The sequence below is a fragment of the Alosa pseudoharengus genome, unplaced genomic scaffold (assembly GCF_046254945.1).
Source record: "Alosa pseudoharengus isolate Yale_2024_CS ecotype anadromous, Long Island Sound unplaced genomic scaffold, YU_APseudo_1.1 YU_APseudo_1.1_scf_22, whole genome shotgun sequence".
Taxonomy (NCBI): Eukaryota; Metazoa; Chordata; class Actinopteri; order Clupeiformes; family Clupeidae; genus Alosa; species Alosa pseudoharengus.
In genome coordinates this window covers 25,934,202-25,959,270 of record NW_027468680.1, presented here as the reverse complement: position 1 = coordinate 25,959,270, position 25,069 = coordinate 25,934,202, and the positions used below count along the sequence as shown (strand labels likewise).

General features: G+C 47.3%; 2 protein-coding genes across 6 annotated transcripts in view; one reads left to right on the top strand and one right to left on the bottom strand.

The window, feature by feature from the left end:
• Positions 1-4,137: 4,137 nt before the first annotated feature.
• id2a (inhibitor of DNA binding 2a) lies at positions 4,138-7,041 on the top strand. The gene is made up of 3 exons (XM_076299509.1): positions 4,138-4,592; positions 4,858-4,918; positions 5,588-7,041. The coding sequence occupies exons 1-2, from the start codon at positions 4,242-4,244 to the stop codon at positions 4,912-4,914; spliced, it is 408 nt and encodes a 135-aa protein (XP_076155624.1). The 5' UTR covers positions 4,138-4,241; the 3' UTR covers positions 4,915-4,918; positions 5,588-7,041.
• Positions 7,042-7,375: 334 nt separating this feature from the next.
• kidins220a (kinase D-interacting substrate 220a) overlaps positions 7,376-25,069 on the bottom strand; it is a 49,356-nt gene continuing 31,662 nt past the window's right edge. For 3 of the 5 annotated variants that reach the window (XM_076299504.1, XM_076299506.1, XM_076299505.1), the window contains exons 23-30: positions 20,133-20,311; positions 19,015-19,262; positions 17,689-17,805; positions 14,242-14,271; positions 11,652-11,789; positions 11,154-11,252; positions 10,043-10,276; positions 7,376-9,271 (exon numbers count right to left, since the gene is read on the bottom strand). In XM_076299504.1, the coding sequence (XP_076155619.1) occupies positions 8,213-9,271; positions 10,043-10,276; positions 11,154-11,252; positions 11,652-11,789; positions 14,242-14,271; positions 17,689-17,805; positions 19,015-19,262; positions 20,133-20,311 (2,104 nt within the window). In that variant the 3' untranslated portion in view covers positions 7,376-8,212. The remainder of the gene's footprint in view (positions 9,272-10,042; positions 10,277-11,153; positions 11,253-11,651; positions 11,790-14,241; positions 14,272-17,688; positions 17,806-19,014; positions 19,263-20,132; positions 20,312-25,069) is intronic. The other 2 variants (XM_076299507.1, XM_076299508.1) reach the window with 2 other exon arrangements.

The following is a 25,069-nucleotide window of genomic DNA, read 5'->3' as shown; positions in this document are numbered from 1 at the left end:
GTGATTTGCAGGCCAGTGCAGTATGTGACAGTTTCAGATCTCACACACATACTCTCAATTCCCTTGTGTCACTTCAGCAGAGAGTGACAAGCAATCCTTTCGAGATAAGGACGTCTTCCTCTCTCTTTGCCTTTCACACGCACATGGGCACACACACACGCACACACACACACACACACACTAGCATCCAGATGGACTCCAAACTTCTCCCCTGTGATGGTGTGCAAGTGAAATAGACACACAGTTATTATGTTATTATGTCCATACACTACACCACCAGCCTTTGTTGACCAAGACTGTGCTGCTTAGAAATGCAGCAGCACCTCTCAGCCTGGGCCTGGTCACTTGAGCACACACACACATCAGCACCTTTGTCTCCCCTCCAAGCTGGACACAACTCCCCTCTGTCCATATGGGAGTCCCCTCTGAGTGGTGATGGGTCTCCTCATATTTCATTGGGGTTTCTGGGTGGTCACATGAGAAGTGTATCTAAGGATTGATTGACTAATGGCAGCATTTTTTTACGAAAGTGTTACATTTTAAGTTCAGAAATGCACCTTGTACAGCTGACACATAATAGGACAATGTGATGTATTTGCTTATGTTTTCACACACATTGAGGTCTGTGGTAAAGGCTGTGATATTGAGAAACTTATTTTTAGGAATATGTTCTTCACTACAAAAACACTCTCTGACAACAGCATGGTAAAAACACCTAGGTAAACACAAATTCCACATTGACAGACTACAGATCTTTGTCCTCATAGTTTCACTGTTAGGCAATATCCCACTTGATCAGGTTATCTGGAGCACATGTATTATGACTAAGTTACCACTAGTTAATGGTAGGCATAGCCACTGCACTATTTTGAAGTTGAGACGTTTGGTAAAATTGTAGAGCTCTCGAGTTTCAGCGGTCCTTTTTGGAAGGTCGAACAATAGATTAACGTGAAAGCCACGCCCCTGGGGTCGGTGTTGCTACAAGAGTCGCGGGCCACTGTTTTATGTGTGTACTGCAGCACGCGACAGGCGCGTGGGAACCTCCTGAACTACGACAGGGTACAAAGCCCATAGTAAAGAGGAGAGAAGCAGCCTACGCCTTGATTCGCCTCGAGTCGCTTTTGGACTGGATGCGCTTTGCGGTGAAACGGAGGGAAATGTGTGTTCAAGACGTGTTTTGAATTATTCTAAAACTAGCAGAATACATTGCGCTCTAACGATTTTGGAAGTCGTTGCGCGTTCGATGGTTAAAGCCTATTTGTTTTATTTTGCCTTGTCTATAGGCTATGTGAAGAAATCTATTTCGTAATCGTGGATCGCACGTTTCAGCAATCGTACAGTGTTGGGTTGGGGGTCTTTCTACAACTACAGGGTAACGCGAGTTGATTGAGGACATTGCCTATTCTGCCATCCGGCACTTAGTAGACGAAATGAGCCTGTATAGAAAGTGCTCTCTGTTTATCGGAATAAGTTTGCTCTAGGTGGTTTATTTTTTAAAGACTCGAGACAGAGAGTATCCCTTGTGTTCGCGGATAAGGGGCGTATTGTGGTCATGCAGAGGGGCTGCGTAGTGCGACTAATTTGAGGCAAACAGACTGAAGGACTTTGCAAGGGTTAAACCCAAAACTTGGGTTTTGTGATACTGTGCACGGATTGTGCGCCGAGTGCAGCTGCAGTGAGCAAGGCTGTATCAACAGCGAGGCGGTGCAGACATTCTGACGCCGGCCTGTGGAGCGTAGCCTACATCAACTCTGGCAACCTTGAGTTGTTTTTCTACCTAGTAAAGATTCGTTCGTTGTCATACAGTTTAATGTCATTTTAGGTTATCTCATGCAGATCTAGTTTTCTCGAGTTTATAGCATATAGGAAATCAAGGAATCAGTGTAAGGACTGCAGTGCACTGACATTGTGCCACAGTTTATTGGCAAAAAACGTTTTTGTTAATTAGTTAAGATGTGTTTGAGGTGGAAACTTAATGCCGAGCTTGGATTTAGAGCCATTTAGGCTAAATCGCTGAATGAAAGTAGCCTAAACAAACCAAAGTAGCCTCGTCTATTTTGGAAAAAATCCTAGAGCCTAGAGCCGAAAACACAGTCGTCCCAGGGCAATTTCACTATTAACTTGAAATACACGTCATTGTTTATACTCTATGTCTGTACGGGGTGTCACTATTCCAAGTAAAATGTAACCTAAGAAATTCAAATCGATGCAGGTGTGCGGGCCCCGGAGCAAAGGAAGTCCGAGGTGACGAACCCGACTCTGATCTCGCTGCGCTCGGTCCCATTGATCAGCGGAGAACTTGTGCTGACTGACGGCCCCCGTCACCATAGCAGCCGCCTGCACGGCGCCGTGAGGACTGGCTGGAGGGCTGCTGTGAATGGGTGACGTCACAGGGCTGGCGCCAGAGAGTCTGCGAGAGCATAAGCTCGCGGCCGTGCACAGTGCTGCAGCTTGCTTGGTGCCAATTCATCACCTGTCAAGGATCAGTCAGGGTGTCATGCGAAATGTACACAGCTGTGAGAACAAAAAGATAGGGAAAACAACATGAGGAAAGCCAATCGGACCAGATGTGGACAAGGACTGCAAAAATCCAGTGGCATCCCGCGGCATTATAAATGCATTAGAGCCATAAAAACAGAAGCAGTCTCTTTTTGTCTGGCAGAATGTAGGCTTTGTTTTTAAAGCCAAATAGGCAAGGATCAACGGGCGGGAAGTGCGAAAAATAAGCAACAGTTGGTGTAATTAGTCTACCAACAATCGTTATGGCTTTAATCACGAAAGTGATAATAGCCTCTACTGCACTCCACCGCAGGCGTTAAACACGGCATCCTCTTCCTATAGAAGGAGTCGCATGCCATTCCTGCAATGTTTTTCCTTAAACAATTAAGAGCACTAATTATCCAAGATTAGGTGGTTGGATAACGAGTAGATGCAAACCTGTAGGCTTTTTGATAAGGTAACCGTGTGTAGCCTATGTTATTTTGCGTTTGTGGGCTATGAATGAACATTTCTGAAGCATGTCAAAATTAGTCTGTCAGAATATATGAGTCTCGTGTGTTGTCCCAAGGCCTGTGTTGACCTTGTAGTTTATCAGTTTTAGTTTAGCCATTTGTATTCCAAGAAAGGTGCATTCCTCACAGCCATGGATAGTTCTGGGCAACTGCTTTGACCACTTGCACAAACTACATTGCATCAGTAGGTTGCAGGAATTTAAGAGTTGACCCGGAGTTGAGTTTATCATTGGCCAAAAATCATGTCTTCTTAATTGCAATTGATCTTCACCATACTCTTTCTTGTCAAATGCAGAGGTAGCCTAGGCTGTTTATTTGCTGAAAATCACTATCGTTCTCCAAATGTCAAACACCACACCAAGCACTGTTCCTCAAAAGTGCGCAAGTCCAATGTGCAAAATCATATTGTCATTCCCTTGCCCCCGCCCTGGGTCACGATTCAACAAAAACATGATTCCCCGGTGATGCAGCTGAGAGACGTTTGACATTAAGCACTTTTGCAGCAGTGCACTACAATAGGTTACACCTGACTAGTCAGGGTGCATGCATTTGAAGGTTAGAGCCTGGGCCAGATTAATACGCACCCTTGTTTTAACGCACCCAACTGGAAGAGAAAAATGCTGCAAATGATTATACTTTTTATATAGAAATGGTAGGAACAAGCAACAATTTCCTGTCAAATTAAGATTGATTTTGGCCCTAGCAAACTATCTAAAACACTTACAGAGAAAGGCATATTTTAAAACGGCAAAAATAAATCTACACGTCTGGCAATAAGTTTGTTTAATTAGTCGTTTGGGGCTGTGACTCATTTTCTGACACAGGAGCGTATGGTTCTGTGATAATCTTCTTTTGCGAATCATTAATTCTTTTCATCAGAAACAGGTATAATGCTCAATTTGTGAAATTACCCACGGAAGCTGAAAGCTTTCAGCACCACCTCACACACGCGTTTTCACTGGTTAAGAACGCGGAAGGCCGGGGAGGGACTTGCTCTCTCTGTGGACGGACCTATGCTAGGCCGCGAGGAGCGATGATGGACGTGCGCGCTAGCGCCAATCAACAGACACAAAACCGCTGCGTAACAAACCCACATCGGTGGCTATATATACAGCAATGACAGCTTGTTAATCCAGTGCGTTTGCTTCGACAACCATCGGCTGGAGAAGTAGGACGGCTATAGAACGATTATTCTCGACGCAATCAACGACTGAATCGTGCGAGTTCAATATGAAAGCAATAAGCCCGGTGAGATCTTTCAGAAAAAACAGCGGTAATTTGACAGAACACAGTCTTGGAATCTCCCGAAGCAAGACCCCCGTGGACGATCCTCTGAGTCTGCTCTACAACATGAACGACTGTTATTTAAAACTGAAGGAGCTGGTGCCCAGTATCCCTCAGAACAAGAACGTTAGCAAGATGGAAATCCTGCAGCATGTCATCGATTACATTCTGGATCTGCAGATTGCCCTCGACTCCAATTCTGCATTAACCAGCCTCCATCACCCGCGACCAGGGCAGGCAACATCCAGAACACCCTTGACAACTCTGAACACAGACATAAGCATCTTATCATTACAGGTATGGAATCCATTTAGGACAAATATTAAGCGGTTGATGAGCAAAGCGCAGGGATAGAAGGGTATAGGCTCTTTTTTCCATTCGCTCAAAACAAAACCATGTAATGCTTGCGCAGTGACGGCATATGTTAACAGATAGGTTGGACAAATTGTGCAAGCTACTGTTAACGGAATGACTGCTGTATAGGCTAGATTTCACAGACTGCTTGAAACGTTTTAATAGCAACCTAACAAATAACGTTAATTAATTTGTTTTCATCCTACAGTCTCCGGAGTTTCCATCAGACTTGACCACAGAAGACCAGAAGACGCTCTACCGTTAAAATGGTAAATACTCCTACTTGGTCTATCCATTTCATTGTGTTCCGTCATACAGTAGCCTATCCAGTTTATTTCAATAATTCAATGTGACATATTGAATGATTTTCCTGCATGTTATTGGCTAACGTTACAGGGAGGACATTGTAGGATATGTTTTAAGTTAACTTGTACGTCATGAGTAAGGCAAATTCGATGTGCATTACGGTTTTAGAGATACTGAACTGTATGCTACTTTATTTAGGCTATATCGGCCTACAGCATATTTTTGATTACGCAAATTCTAGATGTCTGATTAGGCCATAAACGATGACAACTGCCACGAGCCCAACATATCGAGTAACGTAGGCTAGTGTTGAAGAATAATCGCCAACATCTGTGATAAAAGAATTGTTGGAAACCTTCTGATGTTCGCATCCATAGGCATCTCTAACATTGGCATGTTTGGGATACCGACATGGTTCAATATACTCAAGTGCCAGATCCTAAAAGAAACCCCACCTCGGACTGTACCCTATAGTGTAACTTGTGAGACTGTCCATCTGGACTCCAGGGTTTTCTCAGTATTGGAGTGTTTGGTTAAATGTTCAAACTGTGGCTTCCTCTCTGGCGCCAGTCTGTCCGGATCTCTGCCCTGTTTGCATTTTCTCAACGCGCCTCTTTCTCAATCTTTTGCAGGTGTTTGGTTAGGACGGGAAAAACACAGGACCTGGGAACGGACTTTTCCCCTCCATTTTTGTTCTCGGTCTGGATTTAATCTTTAATTGATTCAAAAGACTTTTTGCATAAAAGGACAATCTTATGTGATCGTGTTTATCATTTCGGACACTTATTATTTATCGTTAGACTCGTTAGGTCCTTTCTTCAAATGGAAGAAGCACTATATCCCCGACACTGGGAGGAGAATGAAAGAAGAATATTGTCATGAGGATTCAATTTTCCTTTTGTGAAGTCTTCACTTTTTCTGCTAAGGTGGAGCGTGAATAGGGGACAACACGGTTCGTCGCTGTAAAAAGTTTAGTAGGCTATGTTTTGTCAGATCATTGTAATTTTGGCACATTTGAGGACTGGATGATGTACATGACACGGAGGAGTGAAATGATGTAAACTCTAAGGGAGTTTTATCTTGTATAGTTGTGGAAATTCCAAATTTCTGCAAAAGTGTAAAGCTGTACTTAATTATGCTGAAACTTTTTATAAAAGTAATATTGTAAATTGTACCTTTTTATACAAAATAAATCAAATGCTTTATTTGACCACCTGCCTCTACTGTAGACTGTACATTAGTGGAAAGACGGACTGCAGCCTGAACCTTGCTACAAGGGCGAGAAATGTCATGTGGTCTATGGTATGCAGAACCTCCTGTATCCATCGATGACCTGACCTTATTGCTAGACTCGTGGTCTGAACACAGAATCCACTATTTTAGGTGACTGCATGATCAGAACCATTTCCCCAGCAATGACTACGCACTACTAAATTTTGATGGAATACAGTTAAAGATTGAGCTGTACCACAAGGGTTGTACTGACTCACCTCGCACGCTTGAATTCGCAATCTCCATCCTTCATTGATGGGGAAAGGAGGCTAGGTCACGAACCTCTCACCTGTGGCAACGTTGACTAAGTAGTTTAACAGGTGTTCTTTAACAGTCTCGCTCACAGTTGGTTTATTCTTCCTTCAAGGTATTGAATGTCACAAACAAATATATAACTACAAAATTGGGCAACAAGCTACACACAGAATTGTTACCTGGCGAATGTCCTTGACAGCTGCAATATACTAACTTTGACCGAAAGTTAAAGGCAGTCAATCAATGTGCGTTTGCGTGAAGGACATGATTGGCTTGTGAGGCAGTTCACTTTCCCTGACGCATCAAAACAATTTCATATGCCTGTCGGCGAGCCAGTGTGATCTTTAAATAAGGCCACCTTGTAGTCACCATGTGCAAACACTTCTATACAGAATCCATACATCAACTGAGCAGTTTGTCAAATGAAAGAGCATTTAATATTAGAAGTTTGTGTCCATCCTAAGTGGTGTTTGAAATGTCTATCACGGTTGTTTTCATGTTCATGTCAAAACGCAATGTTTATGCTTTATCAGTAAAATAAACGACTTTTGTAAGAGTCCATGCTCGCCTATCCAGTGTATGAGTGTCAACATATTGTAGCTTATGTGTGGTGTGTGACAAGCAGAAGACCATTCCAATCATTTTGTTGCTTCCTCGTATGGCATAACCATTTCATACCTCAAGTCAGGCTACACAAAGCGCTTTCTTCCGCTCTTTAAGAGTGAGTCTATATTTTGGAGAAGTCTGCCACCTACTGGTGGTGATCTAGACCCAATAACTGAACTACACAGTGTTACCTCCAAAATTCCTTTCTCTTATTAATGCAAGTGTAATGTGCATCGATAGGTGTTTAAACAAAAAGAACCCATTTCAAATAACAATCAACTACAATGAACATTTTGTAGCCAGACATGTTTATTTCTTGAAGAGACAAAGGAAAATTGTGTGAACATCTACCAAAACACACCAACAGTGCATGCAAAATATTTCTGGCAGCGCTGCCATGCTATGTGACAACGACTTGTAACATCTACTTTTCTCACATCAATTTGTCTCACAACACCTGAAGATTTAATCAGGCCGACATACGAGTCTCAGCATTTTTCAAACAGCACATTACACCTACATAATATCAATTTCAACAAAATAAAAACTAGACAGCATTTCTGTCAATGAACACCACAGACTTTCAGACAAACAGTTTGGAGGATTTTTGAAGTGTAGTTCAAGTGAACACTCACAAAGTCACATTATTATGTCTTACATCGTACCATCACAGTTCACTGCTTGGCACAAAACCTCAGGTAACAGCAACACATCACTTTATTTTTGAATCAAACACGAGTTTTATCAGTAGACAAGATTGATGACCATCTCAAGGTTGAAGTATATCTGACAGGCCAATGTAGTCCTTTACGAGATTATTGCAAGATCTCTCCATATTGATCCCACTTGGTAGATTAATATAAACTTTTTCTAGCAAATTTAAGGTACTTCACATCTAGGCTGTCAGAAAGTCTAGCATCTTCTTCAAGAAAGAGCTATTTGGCATTTTGACACCACATTTGAAAAAACTTGTTGTGAGGCCAAGTGTTGATTTGGCTTGAAATGCAAACTCTCCTTACTTCAGGTTTTATTAGGTTTTATTTCAACTCCTGTCTTGCACACAGACATGACATCATCAATGGTCAGAATGGGGTCAGTTAGTGCGCTGCCCATCTGCTGCTGCTTCACAGGACACTCTCGCGTTCCTCATCAGCGTGGCTCTCGCTGCTGGGGCCCCTCTTCCGCTGGAGGGCCCTCAGGTTCTCGTTGTGCAGCACGGCGGTGGTGGTGATTGAGGAGGTGGTGTTGTTGGTGGAGCCGGGGCTGATGATGATCGGCGGGCTGTCGGCGACGGTCGCGGTGGTGTTGGTGTTCTCGCGCAGGGCGTGCTGCGAGTTGGAGCTGTTGTTGTTGTTGAGGGTGCTACTGCTGGCCGAGCGGTTGAGGTTGGTAACGGCCGACGCGGGCCAGTTCTCCTCGGGGCTGCTGGCCAGAGCGCTGCCCTCCGACGGCGCCTCTGAGCAGATGGACATGCGCATGACGGCCGGGTCCTGCAGGCCACTCAGGTTCCTGGGCAGGCGCTTCGTCACCAGGCCCTCGGGCTCCAGCAGCTCGATCAGCTCTTGCGGCTCCCGCGCTGCCTCCGGCTCGGAGTCGGCGTCCTGCAGCGAGTGGTCGGAGGAGCTCCCGCTGGAGCGCAGGCCCGAGTCCGACGACTCCTTCTTGTCCAGGAGGATCTCGGACAGGAAGTCCTTCCCCTTGGGCAGCAGGTGAGCGCTTTCGTCGGGCGGCTGGGCCTCGGCCTCCTGGCGCTTCCTCTCCTGGCTCAGCAACGGGGTGGTGCTGTCCGACTCCTCCGCCCCAGAGTCGTCCTCGTCGTTGGGCACCTTCTGGTAGCGCGGCCCCGGACCTTTGGTCTTACGGCTCAGGAGGGCTCGGGCGGCGGAGCCGGGCTCAGGCTTCTCGTCTTCCTCCGTGATGGGGTCAAGCTGGGCATCTCCGTCACTGGTGTCGGTGACCTTGGAGCGGCCCTTGGGGAAGGCCTTCCGTCCGTCCGGCTCGCCCTCCTTGGCCTTCTCCTCCATCCCGGGCCCTCCCAGGCCCTCCAGCTGGGCCATCTGAGCGATGTACTCCTGGTAGGCGGTGTGGTACTCGGCCTGCTGCTTGTCGGTAAGCTTGCAGATGTCATTGGAGGACTCCTGGGAGTTTAGGCTCGTCATGCTGGGAGTCCTGTGATTCGGAGCCTGTGACCATGAAAACAGCGAGGAGGGGGACCACAATCACACACATCAAATTGGCATAGTATCTACTCCTAACATTTGCCCAACAGACTAGGCTGAAATGTGCATATGTATATGCATGCATGTGTGTGCACACCTGTGTGTACATGACTGTATGTATGTATGTATGTACTATGCATGTATCTATACCGTGTGTGTGTGTGTGCTGTAGGTTGGATGTATTTGTGTTTGTGTCTGCACAAGTGAGTTGGTTAGCTGTTGTTATGACTCCCCTGTAAGTGTGAACAGAGTGGGCCGAAAGCAGGAAGAGGTGGGGGGGCGTCCTCTGACACACGGGTCTCTCCCCTCCATGCGGCTCTCGGCCCAGCTACTCACTTCCTCCACGTGTGGAGGTCAGTTTCTCACCCGAAACCCACAGGCTATTTTCTGCTCTGCTGAGGCTAGTAGAAATACAGAAGCTCGGCCAGCGAGCAGTATATACTCGCTACTTGCGCAGGAAGTGTGAGTTCTTTCTGCAGCAGTTGGTCACATGTGCAAGCACACAGAAAGTGTCTGAATGTGCATGGGTGCGGGTTTCTATGTAGAAGTGGGAGAATGACATGCAAATGTCTGAGTTCTTGATTGCTTTTTGTGTGAATGCGAGTCCATTTATCCACATGGGCATATATATAGATCTATAAACATGAGGCACATGTGAAATGATGTCAATTGTACAGGCAATAGGCGTGCGTGTGTGTGTGTGTGTGTGTGCACGTGTATGTGTGGCCATCCTACTGTCCAGTTGGAGTTGCTGTGCCTCTGTGGCTCCTCCAGGCCCACGTTGCTGAGCTCCTCGAAGCTCAGGTTGAGGCTGTAGCGCATGGTGCCGTCGGGGGCCAGGGTGGCGTCAGGTGGCCCTCCAGGGCGCCTGCTGGTCTCTGCAGGACCCCCCACGCTGCTGCCCAGCTCGCTGCCAGCACGTGAGTCGTCATGCAGTGGCTGGGTTTCTGCTTGGCGCTGCTCCATAACCTTAAAAGGATGCAAAAATAGTGCACTGCATTAGGGACTGTGTTTTATTTGACACGGCATTAGTTAATTTACCTGACACTAATACTGACAGACGTGGCTTTGTTTGTACACACATGGAATATACAAAGGAAGGCTGTGTTTATGTATTATACTGTGTTTATAACCAACATTGCATCATGCACAAATGCATCTGAAATGAATAAGAAAACTGAAACTAGCCTTTGCAAAACAGTGCGGACGGACACAAGGACAGTGAAATGCTATTTGAAAGACACCGCAAATAAAGCAAATAAGGCTTGTTTTCCCTCAAAATGCCTGAACCCATGATGACTGCCACAGTCACAGCGGCCACACATACACCAGTCCTGCTCGATTAGGACTCATCCTCAAACCAGATGGATGTGTTTTTTCGTCAAGGGGGGAGAAAAAAAAACGACTTCTCGTAAAGAAAAAAAAAAAATGCGGGGCTATTCAGATGTTTGGCTGGAGAGGAGCGTCCGCACTGACAATAACCCTCCTTCATCCAGACGTCCACCATCTTGGGCCAGATGGCCGGCTGCTTTGCTGGCAACACAACATGCGTTTTGTGCGAGCACCAATGGAAACCCGATCAACACGGCTACATGTGTTGCTGATTTCAGAGAGGCCGCGAGCCGGGCCGCACTCTACCGGAGGATTACGGAAACTTTGGGAGATATCGGCGCGGAGATTTGGGGCGAATGAGACAACGTTTCTGCACTGAACTAAATCTCCCACCCACAGTACAAACAAAGCCAAGGAGGTGCTGATGTATTTATTTGGGGGGGGGGGGGGGCGCATGACAAAAGTCATCAAAGACGCTTTCAAACAGCATTAAGGGCGTGGCGGAGGGCCTCACCATCGCTCTGAAGAGCTGCCAGTCACCAAAGTTCATGTTCATCTCCTTCTTCAGTTCATCCAGGTTGCATTGAGATAAGACTCTTCCATTCACGTTGGCCTACGGTGGAGGGAAAAACGAAAAACAGAATGAAAATGAGAAGCCATTCACCTCACACAAGGCCTCTAAGGCAATCTTGTGCTTTACACACAAGAACTCTCCTTTTAAGCATTTGTGGGTATAGCAAGCCAGTATGGAAAACCAGAACCTCACAGGAACTACCACACACAGACATACTGTATATTAAAATATTTAACCACTTATAGAAGATGATAATGATAAACCTTCAAGAAAAGTGAATGCTAAAGAAAATGTTTTCAATTCACAACTTCATTGCTGTGGTAAGCCATTTGGTAGGTCTTGTTTTGACGTTTTAATAATGCAACCCATTCTTTGTGCAACGTCTACCCATCTTTATTTGTACACGATGGGCTTTTTTCTGACTGAGGCCTTCCTCACCTTTTTAATGGTGGTGGTATACTGCTCCAGCATGCTGGTGTCCAGGCCCTCGATCTGCTTTGCGCGCTCACACACCATGTCTGTGGTCATGGAGCTGAGAGGGACCCACGGAGCGGCAGCCATGCCAGAGCCAGGGGCCTGTGTCCACACACAAAACCGCCATTAGAGAAGCACTTCCCCCTTCACTAAACACTTAAGAGCACATTCACAGAACTCAGACACATAGAGGAAGGAGCTACGCTAGGCCAAATAGAGAAGATGCAGTTGTCTTTAATCAAGCGGGAGGAAGAAAAAAATGAGCCTGAATGCAAAAAGCTCCAAAAGCCCAAAATAAACCCCTAAAAATGGTGGCAGTTTATCAAGAGAGAGCACCTGGGAGGAAACGTGGGAGGCCCAGAATCCGAATAGGACTGATATGCATGAGGCCAATAAGAGACCAACACCACTACAGTCGCTAAGTTGGGCCTACTGCGGGGGAAGGTGTGGCGGTGGGGGAGTAACTGTTTAAGTGTTATTATCATTGGTGTTTAAACGAACGTTTAGAGAGCAGGAGGCTGTCTGTCGATGCTTTCAGACAGGCGTGGGCCACACACACACACATGCGCGCACACACACACACACACACACACACACACACACACAGACGCACGCTCACACTCACACACACGTTTATAAAAATAGCCACTCCATACAGGTGGTGTTGCTTGCTTGCTCGATGCTGCCGCTTCTGCTGGCAGTCAGCTTGCAGGGCTCCTGCTGGGCTGGGAAACCTCACGCTGCGGCAGGCACTCGTCTGACCACAGCACCTGGTCTGCTGTGTGTGTGTGTGTGTGTGTGTGTGTGTGTGTGTGTGTGTGTGTGTCTGTGTGTGTGTGTGTGTGTGGCAGCAGACCACATGAAGGTTATAGAAAGAGAGATGGGAAGAGAGCCTGTGGTCGGACAGTCTACAGTTCTCTCCCTCTACCTCTCTCTTTTTTTCTATCTTTCTTTTTCTCCTCCACCTCTCCTCACTACACGGGGGTGATAATCGAGCGGTAAGCGCCACTAGCTCTCTCCTGTGCAGCGCGGCGCAGTGCTCGCTCCTCGGCCAGGGGCTCGGCTTCCCAGAGGCCGCTGGCCTGATAAGGAGGAAGAGCACGGCCGGCGTGTTCCTCGGGACCTGGACAGGATGCTCTCTATCAGGACCGAGAGGAAGAGGAGAGAAAAAAAAGAAAATACAGTAGGCCCTCGAAAGGAAAGATAATATTATTGGAAGCACATCTCTTCCAAAAAATGCAGACTGCTGCTTTTATCGGTTCAGATGCCCTACAGGAGAGGAGAGCCAACACATGTGTCAATTTAAAATATTTGTTGTAAAGACATAAACCCTGATGTCAATGCGTGTGATTGACAGAGCTCTGATTGGCCGCAAAGCGCTTGAGTGTCTTGCATGGACAGCAGGACAAAGGGACCTGGCATCCTTAGAGACGCCCAGAGCCAGACGCCACACAGATGTATTAGTGGGAATTGGAAATGTTATGACCCATATTGCAGATCTCTGGAATATAATGGCCACTGACTGATTCTCCATCATGAACAGGAGGGTGGGGGCATTCGGTGAGTGTGTCTGTCTGCCTGTGTGTATTAGTGTGTATTAGTGTGTATGTGTGTGTGTCTGTGTTGGGGGGTGGGGGGTGGTTGGGGGTGGGGTTCAAGGCCTCTGCAATAGCGGCTTAATGACTCACACCCAGCATTCTCATTTGAGAGACCGGCCGATTTAATCACCCTATTCATTTGCCAATAAAAACGGCGACAGCTGGGATGATTCATATTTGGGAGATGTGTGGCCATGGGGGTTACAGTACCAGATTCGAGCTCCGCTCTACACAGCACTGCACAGCCCTGCACAGCCCAGCACAGCCCAGCCAGAGGAGGCCAGCCCAGCACAGCCCAGCACAGCCCAGCAAGAGGAGGCCAGCCTGGCGCGCCGCAGTACGATGCCTTCCACAACGCCAGCGCTAGCGTCTCAGCTTTACAGTCTGCTGTGTCCCCATATTTACTTCATCTGGGCACAGTGAATATGCCACACTGTGATGTGTTCCGTCGTCTCCATTTGGAAACTGCTAAATGGGGCGCCCTTGTCAGTACTCTGTGACGTGTGTATCAGGAGTGTGCATGCGTGGGGCAGTAACACACACTGTGTGAATGAAATATAATAACTAGGGCTGAGACTTGACATATTTAAGCCATACATTATAGCACACACATGAAGTCCATGTCAGTGGAACAGTTTGATTGAATGGATCAAAGGTCAAAACAATGAGAGAAAGAGAGAGAGAAAGAGAAGGAGAAGGAGAAGGAGAAGAAGGAAAAAGAGAGAGAGAGAGAGAGAGAGAGAGAGAGAGAGAAAGAACGGACTTGAATGGAAGGGAAAAAGATATTAGCAGTGCAGACTTAAGCTAAGCGACGGCCAGTGTTGGTTTCTAAGCGGCATGCTGAGTGAGTGAGCGAGTGAGTGAGCGAGTGAGGGGAAAAAAGCGAGAGCAAGAGTGTGACTAGTTGGCAACAGCAGCAGAGCAGAGGGTTTAGTACGGTCCAGAGAGATCAGTACCTGCTTGGCTTTGGAAGCCTGTGTCTTTAACTGTTTGGGAAAGAGAGAGAGAAAGAGAGAGAGAGAGAGAGAGAAAGAAGGGGTGGGGAGGGGGGTTAAGAGAAAGAGAGAGAGAGAGAGAGAGAGAGAGAGAGAGAGAGAGAGAGAGGAGAGGGGGATGAGTGGGTAATAGACAGAAGGAGAACATTAGGCCACCTGCTAAACCCATTGTGCTAAACCAGACAGAAGGCGAAGGAGGGAGCAACACATTAACATAAAACATCCTCTCCACCATAGTCAATCATACTAGGTGCAGAAGAACAGGCACCTGGCGTTCCATTCACCTGGGCTTCCCGGAATCAGACCGGAGGCACAGTCTGAATCTGCCCAAATCTCTCCTTTTAAGTCGCCCGAGTTCATGGCACTTCAAATCGGACTTAAAACTACACATTCTTAAGCGAAGCTGGAGATTCCTAATCTCAGCGGGCGACCCTTGGAGAGGCAGAGCCAGCGCATGAGTCTGTTAGGTCTTTAAGGGAGGGATGGAGACGGGGGAATGCAGAGTCCCCTCCGGAGTGAGGACAGGACAAAAAAAAAAAGGAATGCAGAAGTTCTATCATGAGAAAACCTTTAAAAAGCCAGCCAGCCAGCCAGCCCACCCCACCCAGACAGACGGGTGAGAAAGCATCGCCTGTGATAAGACAGTAATTACAGAGAGAGCAACCGAACGAGAGAGAGAGGGAGAGAGAGAGGGAGAGGGAGAGAGAGAGAGAGAGAACAAGCTAAAGAGAGAGAGAGAGAGAGAGGAAAAAAAGATTGAGAGAAGGGGAGAGGAAACAGAGGCACGTGAGGGAGGAAGAAGCGTCTCTGGGTGGAGATAAGGCCGGCGCGCTGCATTGTGCACATGGCCCTGCTGCTGATGCTAATCCCTCTGACAGAGGAAGCCAGCCTCCACTATCAGCAGCCAATTACACCACAGTGCCCAGAGGACAACAGAGCAGAACAGATAGAGAGAGCGAGGGAGCGAGAGAGAGAGAGAGAGAGAGAGAGAGAGAGAGAGAGAGAGAGAGAGAGAGAGAGAGACAGAGAGAGAGAGAGAGAAAGACAGAGACGGACAGAAGGAGCTACTGAGGGTCAGGACAGGAAATGAGAGGAGAGCTCTCAATGAGAGGGGAGCTATGAAAGATGGAGAAATAAAGAAAGAAGGACACAAAGAAAGGACGAGGCAATAGAGAGGGGGAAGAGAGTGAGAAGGGGCTAAATGAGCAATTTCTTGCTGGTTTTATGGGCAATAGTTGCAGTGGTCAGTCTGGATGAAGACCCGAGGGCTCTGGCTGGGTAAAGGAGAGGTGAGGACAATGGATAAAAAAGGACAATGAAGAGAAGGTAGAACAGTGATGAGAGGAGACTAGAGGATGAAAAAGAGAGGAGAAGAAGGGATAAAGCAGGGATGAGGGAGAAGAGGAGAGGAGAGGGAAAGGGAGGAGAGGAAAGGAGAGGGGAAAGAAGGGGAGGAGAGGAGAGGGGAGGGGAGGAGAGTCCGAGGTTGTGGTGATGGGATGAGAGCGGGCAGTGTGTTCCCAGAGTGCATGACGCCAGCTGCTTATGCCGCTGTCAGATAGTCCGAGAGGACCACATTCCAGCATCGCCGCCTTTATCACTGCACATCTGTTCTCTGTTCCCTTTCTGCTGTCTTCAGAGTTCTCCAGCACCTCACATACACACATGTGCGCCGCACACACACACACACACACACACACACACACACACACACACACACACACAAGCAGCATGCACAACCTCACATAAAACACTAACACAAGCACACACGTGCGCACACACACACACACACACACACGCAGCATGCACAACCTCACATAAAACACTAACACAAGCACACACACACGCGCACACACACACACACACACACACACACACACTAACAAAAGCACACACACACACACACACACAAGCAGCATGCACAACCTCACATAAAACACTAACACAAGCACACACGTGCGCACACACACACACACACACACGCAGCATGCACAACCTCACATAAAACACTAACACAAGCACACACACACGCGCACACACACACACACACACTAACACAAGCACACACGCGCGCACACACACACACACACACACACACAAACAGCATGCACAACCTCACATAAAACACTAACACAAGCACGCGCGCGCACACACGCACACGCACACACACACACACACACACACGACACACAAAGGCATGCATACATCATCCAGCCGTCCAGACCCAAACACCACAATATGTTAAAGGCCTGCTCTGTTAAATGAAATTGAGTAGGAATGTCGTGAATGTGTAGGAAACGATAACTAAACCACTGTGGCACTCGAAACACGCTCCAAACTTTCAGCACCCCAGAACATGCACAGACTCTGGGAGTTGATAATAATGCGAACATGTCTGCCATGTCAAACACTGAGGAATAATCCAACTCTGATGCTAAACAGCGCAGCACTATCAGCATCCAAACACACATGGACCCAACAGGGTTTCCTCTTAAGACAGCACTATCAGTCATGCAAAGGTGTGTTTATGAACGGACGTGCGTGTGTGTGTGTGTGTGTGTGTGTGTGTGTGTAGTAGAGGCTGCAGTGTAAGACATGGTACTAGTGTGGCGCAGACACACACTCATACACATAAACACACTCCTGGTGTTACCATGGGAGAGGGGGCAGCCTCCCGGGCATCCTCTTTGATAGCGTCCTGATGGGGACACAGGATTGGGCGAGGTTAGTGGGGAGGGAAGGGGCGACGTGAGGAGATGAAATGAAGAGATGAAGAGATGAGAGGAAGAGATAGAGAGGCACAGAGGAAACACACACACACACAAATATTTGTCTAAAAATACTCTCACACACACATACACACACACACACACACACACTCATTTGTCTAAAAATACTCACACACATATACACACACACACACACACACTCTCTCATTTACACAAACACACACTGAGAGGCCAGGGGGTGAAGATGGAAATGCTGGCTGGTGTTGTTCTCTAAAGCTGATCTATGAATGTGTGGTGTTGAGACACTCAGCAAAAGTGGCCACACTCACAAACATGTAGCCAGTGGACATGGAACCAAACTGGAACTACAGCACTAAGGAACTATTGAACTAGAGAACTAAGGAACTATTGAACTAGAGCACTAAGGAACTATTTCTCTCTACGTGTGATTTCGACCAAGTAATACAATTCATTACATTTCAGATAACAATACAATAACTTTCAACATAAAAGTGCCAAAATAATCAGATTCAAATAAATACATATGAAAGACCAATTCGGTTCCATTTATTGATGTCAACAAGTGGTTCCAAGTCATTTGCATGTTTGGTTATAAGTCTGTATTAGTGTGTGTTGGGCCTGAGAGACTGCCTGAGGTCTGGTTGGGCTGGGTACTTACGAGTCCGTTGGGATCCTTGTGAAAGCCAGGTTTAGTGGGCGGGCGTAATGGAGGGGCATGATGGGTAATGGCAGAGTAATGCCTCGGCAGGTGATAGACATGGTGGGGGAAATATGGCTGAGGGGGGCCAAGAAAACAGGGTCAGTGATAGAGAGAGAGAGAGAGAGAGAGAGAGAGAGAGAGAGAGAGAGAGAGAGAGAGAGAGAGAGAGAGAGAGAGAGAGAGAGAGAGAGAGAGAGAGAGAGAGAGAGAGAGAGAGAGAGAGAGAGAGAGAGATGCTGACCAGCCACTGAGGAGGAGTAAATGAAGACTGTAAATGATCAACACATAAACAAATAAAGAAACAAACACCCACAAGTTAAAATAGGGGAAAAATCATAAAACGGTCAGAAGTGAACGGATGTTCCACTAACTGGAACCAAACCACACTTTACAAACATTAAAAATAACAAATCTTAATGTTTAAAAATGGCTTGGTGTGCAAATAAATGGGTTTCAAATGTTTTCAGGATGTGGCACATAGCAACTAAGACTAGGTTCCACTTACTGGATGGCACCTCTGAAAAGACAGCCAGCCAACTCTTATGCCCTGTTTACAGTTCCAGCCGAATAAAAACGAAAACATCTAACCAAACCTCATCTGAACGGAGGATAATTTCGGAGGATATGCATTCAGACAAATATTTGTGCACTCCTACTACTACCACCTCAGTCAACTGGGCCTTAAAAAGCAGGCAAGTTGTTTCAGCTGTGCATATGTCAGGTGAGTGGATGAGGAGTTGGAGAAGTTTGAAAAAGAGAGGCCCTCCTCCTGTCAGTCTGGCGGCGTGTCCGAGCTCCAGCTGTCCATCTGCTGGCGCTGGGGAGGCCTCCGCTCCCCTGTGGGCTTCTGGGAGCACACACTGGGTCTGGCCAGCCAGCAGCCGCCGCAGCAGCAGGTTGGAGGGCTGGCAGAGGGAGGACTCGCCCTGCTTTGGTGTGTGTGTGTGTGTGTGTGTGTATGTGTTTGTGTGTGTGTGTGTGTGTGTGTGTGTGTGTGTATGTGTTTATGGTGTGGTTCTGAGGGTCATTATTGGTGGAGTGAGTGTGTGTGTGTCTGTGTGTACTAGATGAAACTAGGTGAAGCAAACGGTCCTAATCTTAGAGCTTATTTGATCAGAGATTATTTGTTTGTTTCAGTGTTGAACCTCACCCTGTCAAATGTGGATTGCCAAGAGTCATTTGTTTGTGTCTTCTGTGCACTCTGTTGTACTGTGTGTGTATATGTGTGTCTCATGTTGCATTTTGTGTGTGTGTGTGTGTGTGTGTCTCTATGAGTCATCTCACCCTGTTGTAGAAGGGGTGCTGTGGGCCGGTGAGGCCGCTGTAGTAGCTGCTGTGGGGCTGCGGGGGGAGTGGTGCTCCGGGGGGGAAGGGCCCGGGCATGGAGCCGCTGGGCGAGCAGGCCGCCGCCGCCACCACCGCCGCGTGGTGCCCGAACACCGCCGCCCCCCCGCGAGCCGAGGCCTCCTGCAGGGGCAGTGCGGGATAGCCCACTCCTCCAATGTGCATCTGCTCCCTGGCATCACGGACATCTGAGATCAGAGAGAGAGAGAGAGAGGGAGAAAAAGAGAGGCAGAGGAAGAGAGAGAGAGAGAGAGAGAGAGAGAGAGAGAGAGATAGAGAAGGAAGAGAAAATGGGAGAAGAAAAAGAGAGAAAAAGAGAGAGACAGAGGAAGAGAGACAGAGAGAGAGAGAAAGGGACGTTTCATCTCTGAAGTTTGATCATATCTTGGCCTTCACTAATAAAGCCACTCAGATCCTCCCACGCATACCTAACTGTAGCCAAAGACATCAGAACATTTTTGGACCATTTGTCATAAGCTAAACACAAACTCAAAGGCCAAACGATGCCACTTCTGTGAAACATAAACAAATAACTCCCATGCAGAGAAAACTCCATGCAATTCCAAGCAATCTGCTAAAAGTCTCATTCTGAAACACTGACTTATTTTGCCTTCAATTATCTTAGTAGCATGTGTGAAAACTGACATTGACAAATTGAAAGTTGATGAATATATACTGTGGTTGAAGGAACATACGGAGCCTCTCATGTCCCTCTGGGGAACACATCAGGCACATCGCACCTAAGCATCTCTAAACGCTGCTCATCACAAACAGCCATCATCAGAATTAAATCCACATATTACAAAATAAAAGACTCTGATACAGGGAATTTTTCCTTCTTCACTTTGGTCAATTTTGACAGGGTCGCAGTGTAGGGATATGTGAGTAGAGTCTTGACCGAGGGCAAACTGCAGTGTTTTATCACATCCAGGCTCTGCCCTGGCTCTGACCTTATGGCCACAACAGGTCTGTGGGCACACGGAGTTGTATGGAGGGGGGTTGGTGAGGTGGTGGTGGTAAAGCTATAGTAGATTATGTGTCTCTTAGTCTGGACTGACCTGCGATGATCTCCCGGAGTTTGGGGTCCAGGTTGACTGTGCAGGGCAGGAACATCTCCACATCGCGCACTGTGAGGACCGGCGTCCGCGACGACAGGAACACCTCGAAGCTCCGGATATCCCCATCAATCTCCAGCAGTGGCTCCACGTCTTTGGTGGTCGGGATGTTCTTGGAAATTCTGGAGAAAAAAACGAACCACACAGAGCACTTTTAAATATTCATGCAATATCTTCACTTTGAATAGCGTAAACAATCCCAGCATATTTCACAGTCTCTCATATTAGCAATCCACACAGTAAGCCTGAAAACTATGGGTTTGAACACAACTCATAACACATGCCTCAAACAAGGACATCGTTATCATTTATTTATGTGTTTATTTATGACAACAAAACTAACGGCCTAGTGGGAGGTGAGGAAATAAGCGTTTAGCTCCTCCGACGGTGCCAGTGAAACACATTCACACTCCACAGACATGCACCAGAGACAACAGTGCCCTGCTAAACATCATCAATTATTCGCACCTTGCCGAGACTCGCTACTTCAAAACACTGAGCGCGTTTGATACCCTCTCTATTTAGCGGCGACTCGGAGCGCACACGCATGTCGGCGAAGAAAAATGAGAGATGCTCAGAGATTAATGACTTCCTGCGCCAATTCATCTTTCAGTGCGTGGGAGGCCCTTTCAGATAAATCGGAGACATGCTAGATCTTTTTTTTTTTCTTCTTTCTTTCGTGTTTTTTTTTCTTTTCTCTCTCTCCCTGGCTGTAGTTGCACTGTATGCGTCGTACTTCGCTCATAATCGCTACATCTTGCTGCAGTCTCTGTGAATTATGAGAAAATTTGCTAGCGGGTGGAGGTGGGGGAATTCCCATCTCTTTCTGCCTTCTTCACATTATTCCTCTCACTTTGTCTCCGGGCCAAGGCCAGCATGGATACGTGGAACTTATTTCTCATTCCATGTTACCAGAAAAACAAACGCAGGAACCTGGGTTCTAAGGACTCCATATTGCTGGATTGATTACAGGAACCTGGGTTCTATGTAGCAGAGGGTGGCTGAGCTCGTGTCTTGGCAGGGCCCCTGGGGAGGCGGTTTCGGCGTAATCGGATTTGGGAGGGTGAAATTCGGCGGATTTGGGAGGAGAGGAGTTGACACAACAGCAGACTCAGATCTGCTGATGCCCAGCTGAGGTGGATTCTCCTGAGTAAACAAACAAGTGTGTGTGTTGGGTGTGTGTGTGTGTGTGTGTGTGTGTGTGTGTGTGTGTGTACGTGTGTGTGTGCGTGTGTGTGTGCGTGTGCGTGTGTGTGTGTGTGTATGTGGGGGTGGGGGGGCTAGCTACCTAGCTACTGCTTGCCTGTAAACACTGCCACAGCCAGACTCCTATAATCTCATCATACAGAAAACATTTCCGGCTGCACAAACAGGCCTGCAAGTGTCTGAGGTATGGGCACCTTCACTTTGCAAATCAATTTGTTCAGCGCACTTCCACCTGCAATAACTACAGTCACAAACTCAGATATAAACTCATCTTTGTCAAATTGGAAATGTTGCTCACTGATAAAACTCTTTATCACGCTGGAAGCATCAATCACTTTCTCCACAAACACAAAACAGGAAAGTACTTTGAAACGGTTTTAGGCTGAACCTTCTAGAACACCTCCCGTGATGCTGCACCAGAGTGCTGGAACTGACGGAGGCAGCGTAGGGCTAGGTGGAGCGGCTGTGGGTGTGAAACGACAGCAGCTGTGGCCTGGGATGGACAAAAGCCCACACTGTGCTCGGCGGGCCAGCCGGTCAGGGGGTCAGTGCAGGAGGCTGCATTAATAGTCAGCTGACCTTTCACATGAGCGTCATTAGGTGGATGGGGGAGCTCAATAAAGCTACTCTGTGTGTGAGCGTGTGTGTGAGCGTGTGTGTGTGTGTGCGTGTGTGTGTCTGTGTGAGTGAGTGAGAGAGAGAGAAAGAGTGTAAATTGGAGAGGTGCAGACAGAACATAAATGCCAAAATATGTGAGACTGTACTCTTTCCCACTTTTTTCTATGCATATATGCATCAGTATAGAGATGTGCACAAATAGACTTAATGTCCTAGATAATCTTCAAACATTGCCTAACACACACGCACACACACACACAGACAGAGAAAAAGAGATAGAGAGAGAGAGAGAGAGTGAGAGAGAGAAAGAAAGAAAGAAAGAAAGAAAGAAAGAAAGAAAGAAAGAGAGAGAAAGAGAGAGAGATAGATAGAGAGAGAGATACACAGAGAGAAATAAATGCAAAAATATGGCAGATAAAGATCTATAAAAACATTCTCATGCAAAAGCGGAACCTGCTGACACAAACAAACATACACACAGACACTCACACAGGCGAACACCTGGCTTCTACAGTGACAGGAGTGCAAGGGAATGCATTTGGGTTTATTTCCCATGTGCTAGATTAGGCTGCACGGAGGCCATTTAGATGGTCCAGCTGGACTTGTTTATTTGTTTAAGTGTGTGTGTGTGTGTGTGTGTGTGTGTGTATGTGTGTGTGTGCGTGCGTGTGTCTGTACAGTATGCATGCCTTCACTCACAGACAAACAGGAGCCAGTGCTGAGAGCTTCCCTAGAAACAGGCCTTCCTCCATCACAGACATGTAAATGCATGCTACCATTCACATTCCACTAAACACTTCTAGGGCACAACAATGATGGAATGTATGCTGAAAACACAACACATTAAGAAGGACAAAGACTACAAACTGTATGGGCCATATCCTGTGAAGCTACTGTAGCCACTTTTGATTTGAATGTCCATATTATGCTGGGATAATTCACAACAAACACAGTCTACTGAAGAAATAATAACAGATATAGTAGTCATATGCACACAGTGACTGAATTACTCCACAGTGAACCCACCCCAGGCTGAGAGAGTCTTTCTTATTTAGTCTGGCAGTTGCCAACTGCCTGCAATCCCCCACCCCCAAACACACACACACACACACACACACACACACACACACACACACACACACACACCCCTTCCAATCACAGTGATCCAAGCACAACAGCGGACAAAACCGCCCGGAAAACACGCCAGCGTGACGCGGCCATTCCTGTGTCCGGATGAGCCTGGACTGGGGCAACAGCGCAGCGGCCGACCGCGTCTGCCACTGGTCAGCGGGCTGCGGGGGACTTTTGGGGAAGTTAGTCACACCAGCAGGCCTTCTCCTCTCCTCAAGAATGAGTCGCTTCTTTAGTCGGGGGCCAGAGCCGGACGTATCGCCTCTGTCCATCCAGAGAAGCTTACAATGAGCTAGCAGAGTGGTTTAGGAACCGTTTCATTTGCCTGTTTTTCAGCAAGCACAAAGAAGCCTATTTACATCTTCAGCTCTTGCCAATGGAACTCTTCTACTTGAAAAAAAAAAAGTAAAATAGCTTTTTGAAGAGGGGAAAACTTGGCACAGACATCAAGTCATTTGTACAAATTACTTTTTTTACTGGGTACATTCTGTGCTTGGGAGATTGAGTGAGATACGCAAATGACACAAAGGCACTGCTCATAATGGCACTCCCATCTTGTAACAGCGTTCTGGGAATCAGCGGAATCGAGCATTTCTAGTTTTTTCCCAGAGAGCGGAATTGGAGCACAAAAAAAAAAGGAGATTCTGCTTTTAGGAGAGAAGCCGACATGGAGATAAAAGCACATCAGGACTCAAGGCATCCCTCCCCTCGTACAATGGCGCCATTGATCCGTCCAGCGTTGTGTAGCCAGGGCTCGCACAGCACCAGGCCTCGCAGCTTGCGGGAGCGCTTCGGCGTGAACGCTTATCGAACCCAAATCCAGCTGAGTCCTCCATCCTCCTCATCCACCTCCACACCACCAGAACCAGAGCACGTCCCCCACACACACACACACACACACACACACACACACACACACACACACACACACACACACACACACACACACACACACACACACACACACACACACACACACACACACACACACACACACACACACACACACACACACACACACACACACACACACACACACACACACACACACACACACACACAAACACACACACGCACAAAAGCAGATGCGGAAAAAAACACCCTGCAAATGTCCTGCTGGCCCTTTCCCATCTTCTACCCCAGCAACTGTGCCGCTCAACTCTTCTCTGCGTCTCTGCTTACAGTGCCTCTTCCAATGATACCAACCAGGAGGGCTTTGAGTGTGCCTGTCCCACCAGACACACAGAGCAGAGCAGTGTTTGTCCACACACAGCCTGGTGTGTGTGTGTGTGTGTGTGTGTGTGTGTGTGTGTGTGTGTGTGTGTGTGTGCTTGCCTTGAATATCACTACACCGCATGAGGCATAACCATCGAGCACCAGTACCGGTCAGATTCATTTTCCATCTTAGAAGAATGAAGAATGGCCTCTTAAACTGGTAATTATGTAACACGGCCACAGTTGGTCTTCTCATCCAACGCCCAGACTGTGGACCGGGGCCCAAACCGGACCGAGGTCCATTCAGAGGTCTTTCCAAATCCTTCTAACATGAACGAGCCCCCGTGATCAAATCACTGATCCGCGTCAACAGGGCCCACAGCGCACCAAGTAATGAAACACAGGCCTGGCCGATAACAAAACACTACAACGTCAGAAATGGAGCAGCCGCAGCGGACCGTCACATTCCGATGGGCCTCTACACAATAATTAAATTCATCTGACCAGAGACCTTTCCAGCCCAACAACTTAAATAAAGAGAAATTAAAACAAACACACACACACACACACACACACACACACATACATGTTCGCTGAAAACAAACAAAATAACCCACGGCCAATCCACACACTGGAGCAGTTGCTTGGCAACTACACACAGGCTCGGCCAATACCAGCCTAACAGGCCAGTCTTGATTTTGGTCAGCCTT

Bases quoted from the DNA above. Each gene is read 5' to 3' on its own strand.
- id2a (XM_076299509.1), top strand. From the start codon at position 4,242: ATGAAAGCAATAAGCCCGGTGAGATCTTTCAGAAAAAACAGCGGTAAT. The intron at 4,593-4,857 runs GTATGGAATCCA...TTCATCCTACAG, and splicing joins TAAGCATCTTATCATTACAG to TCTCCGGAGTTTCCATCAGA.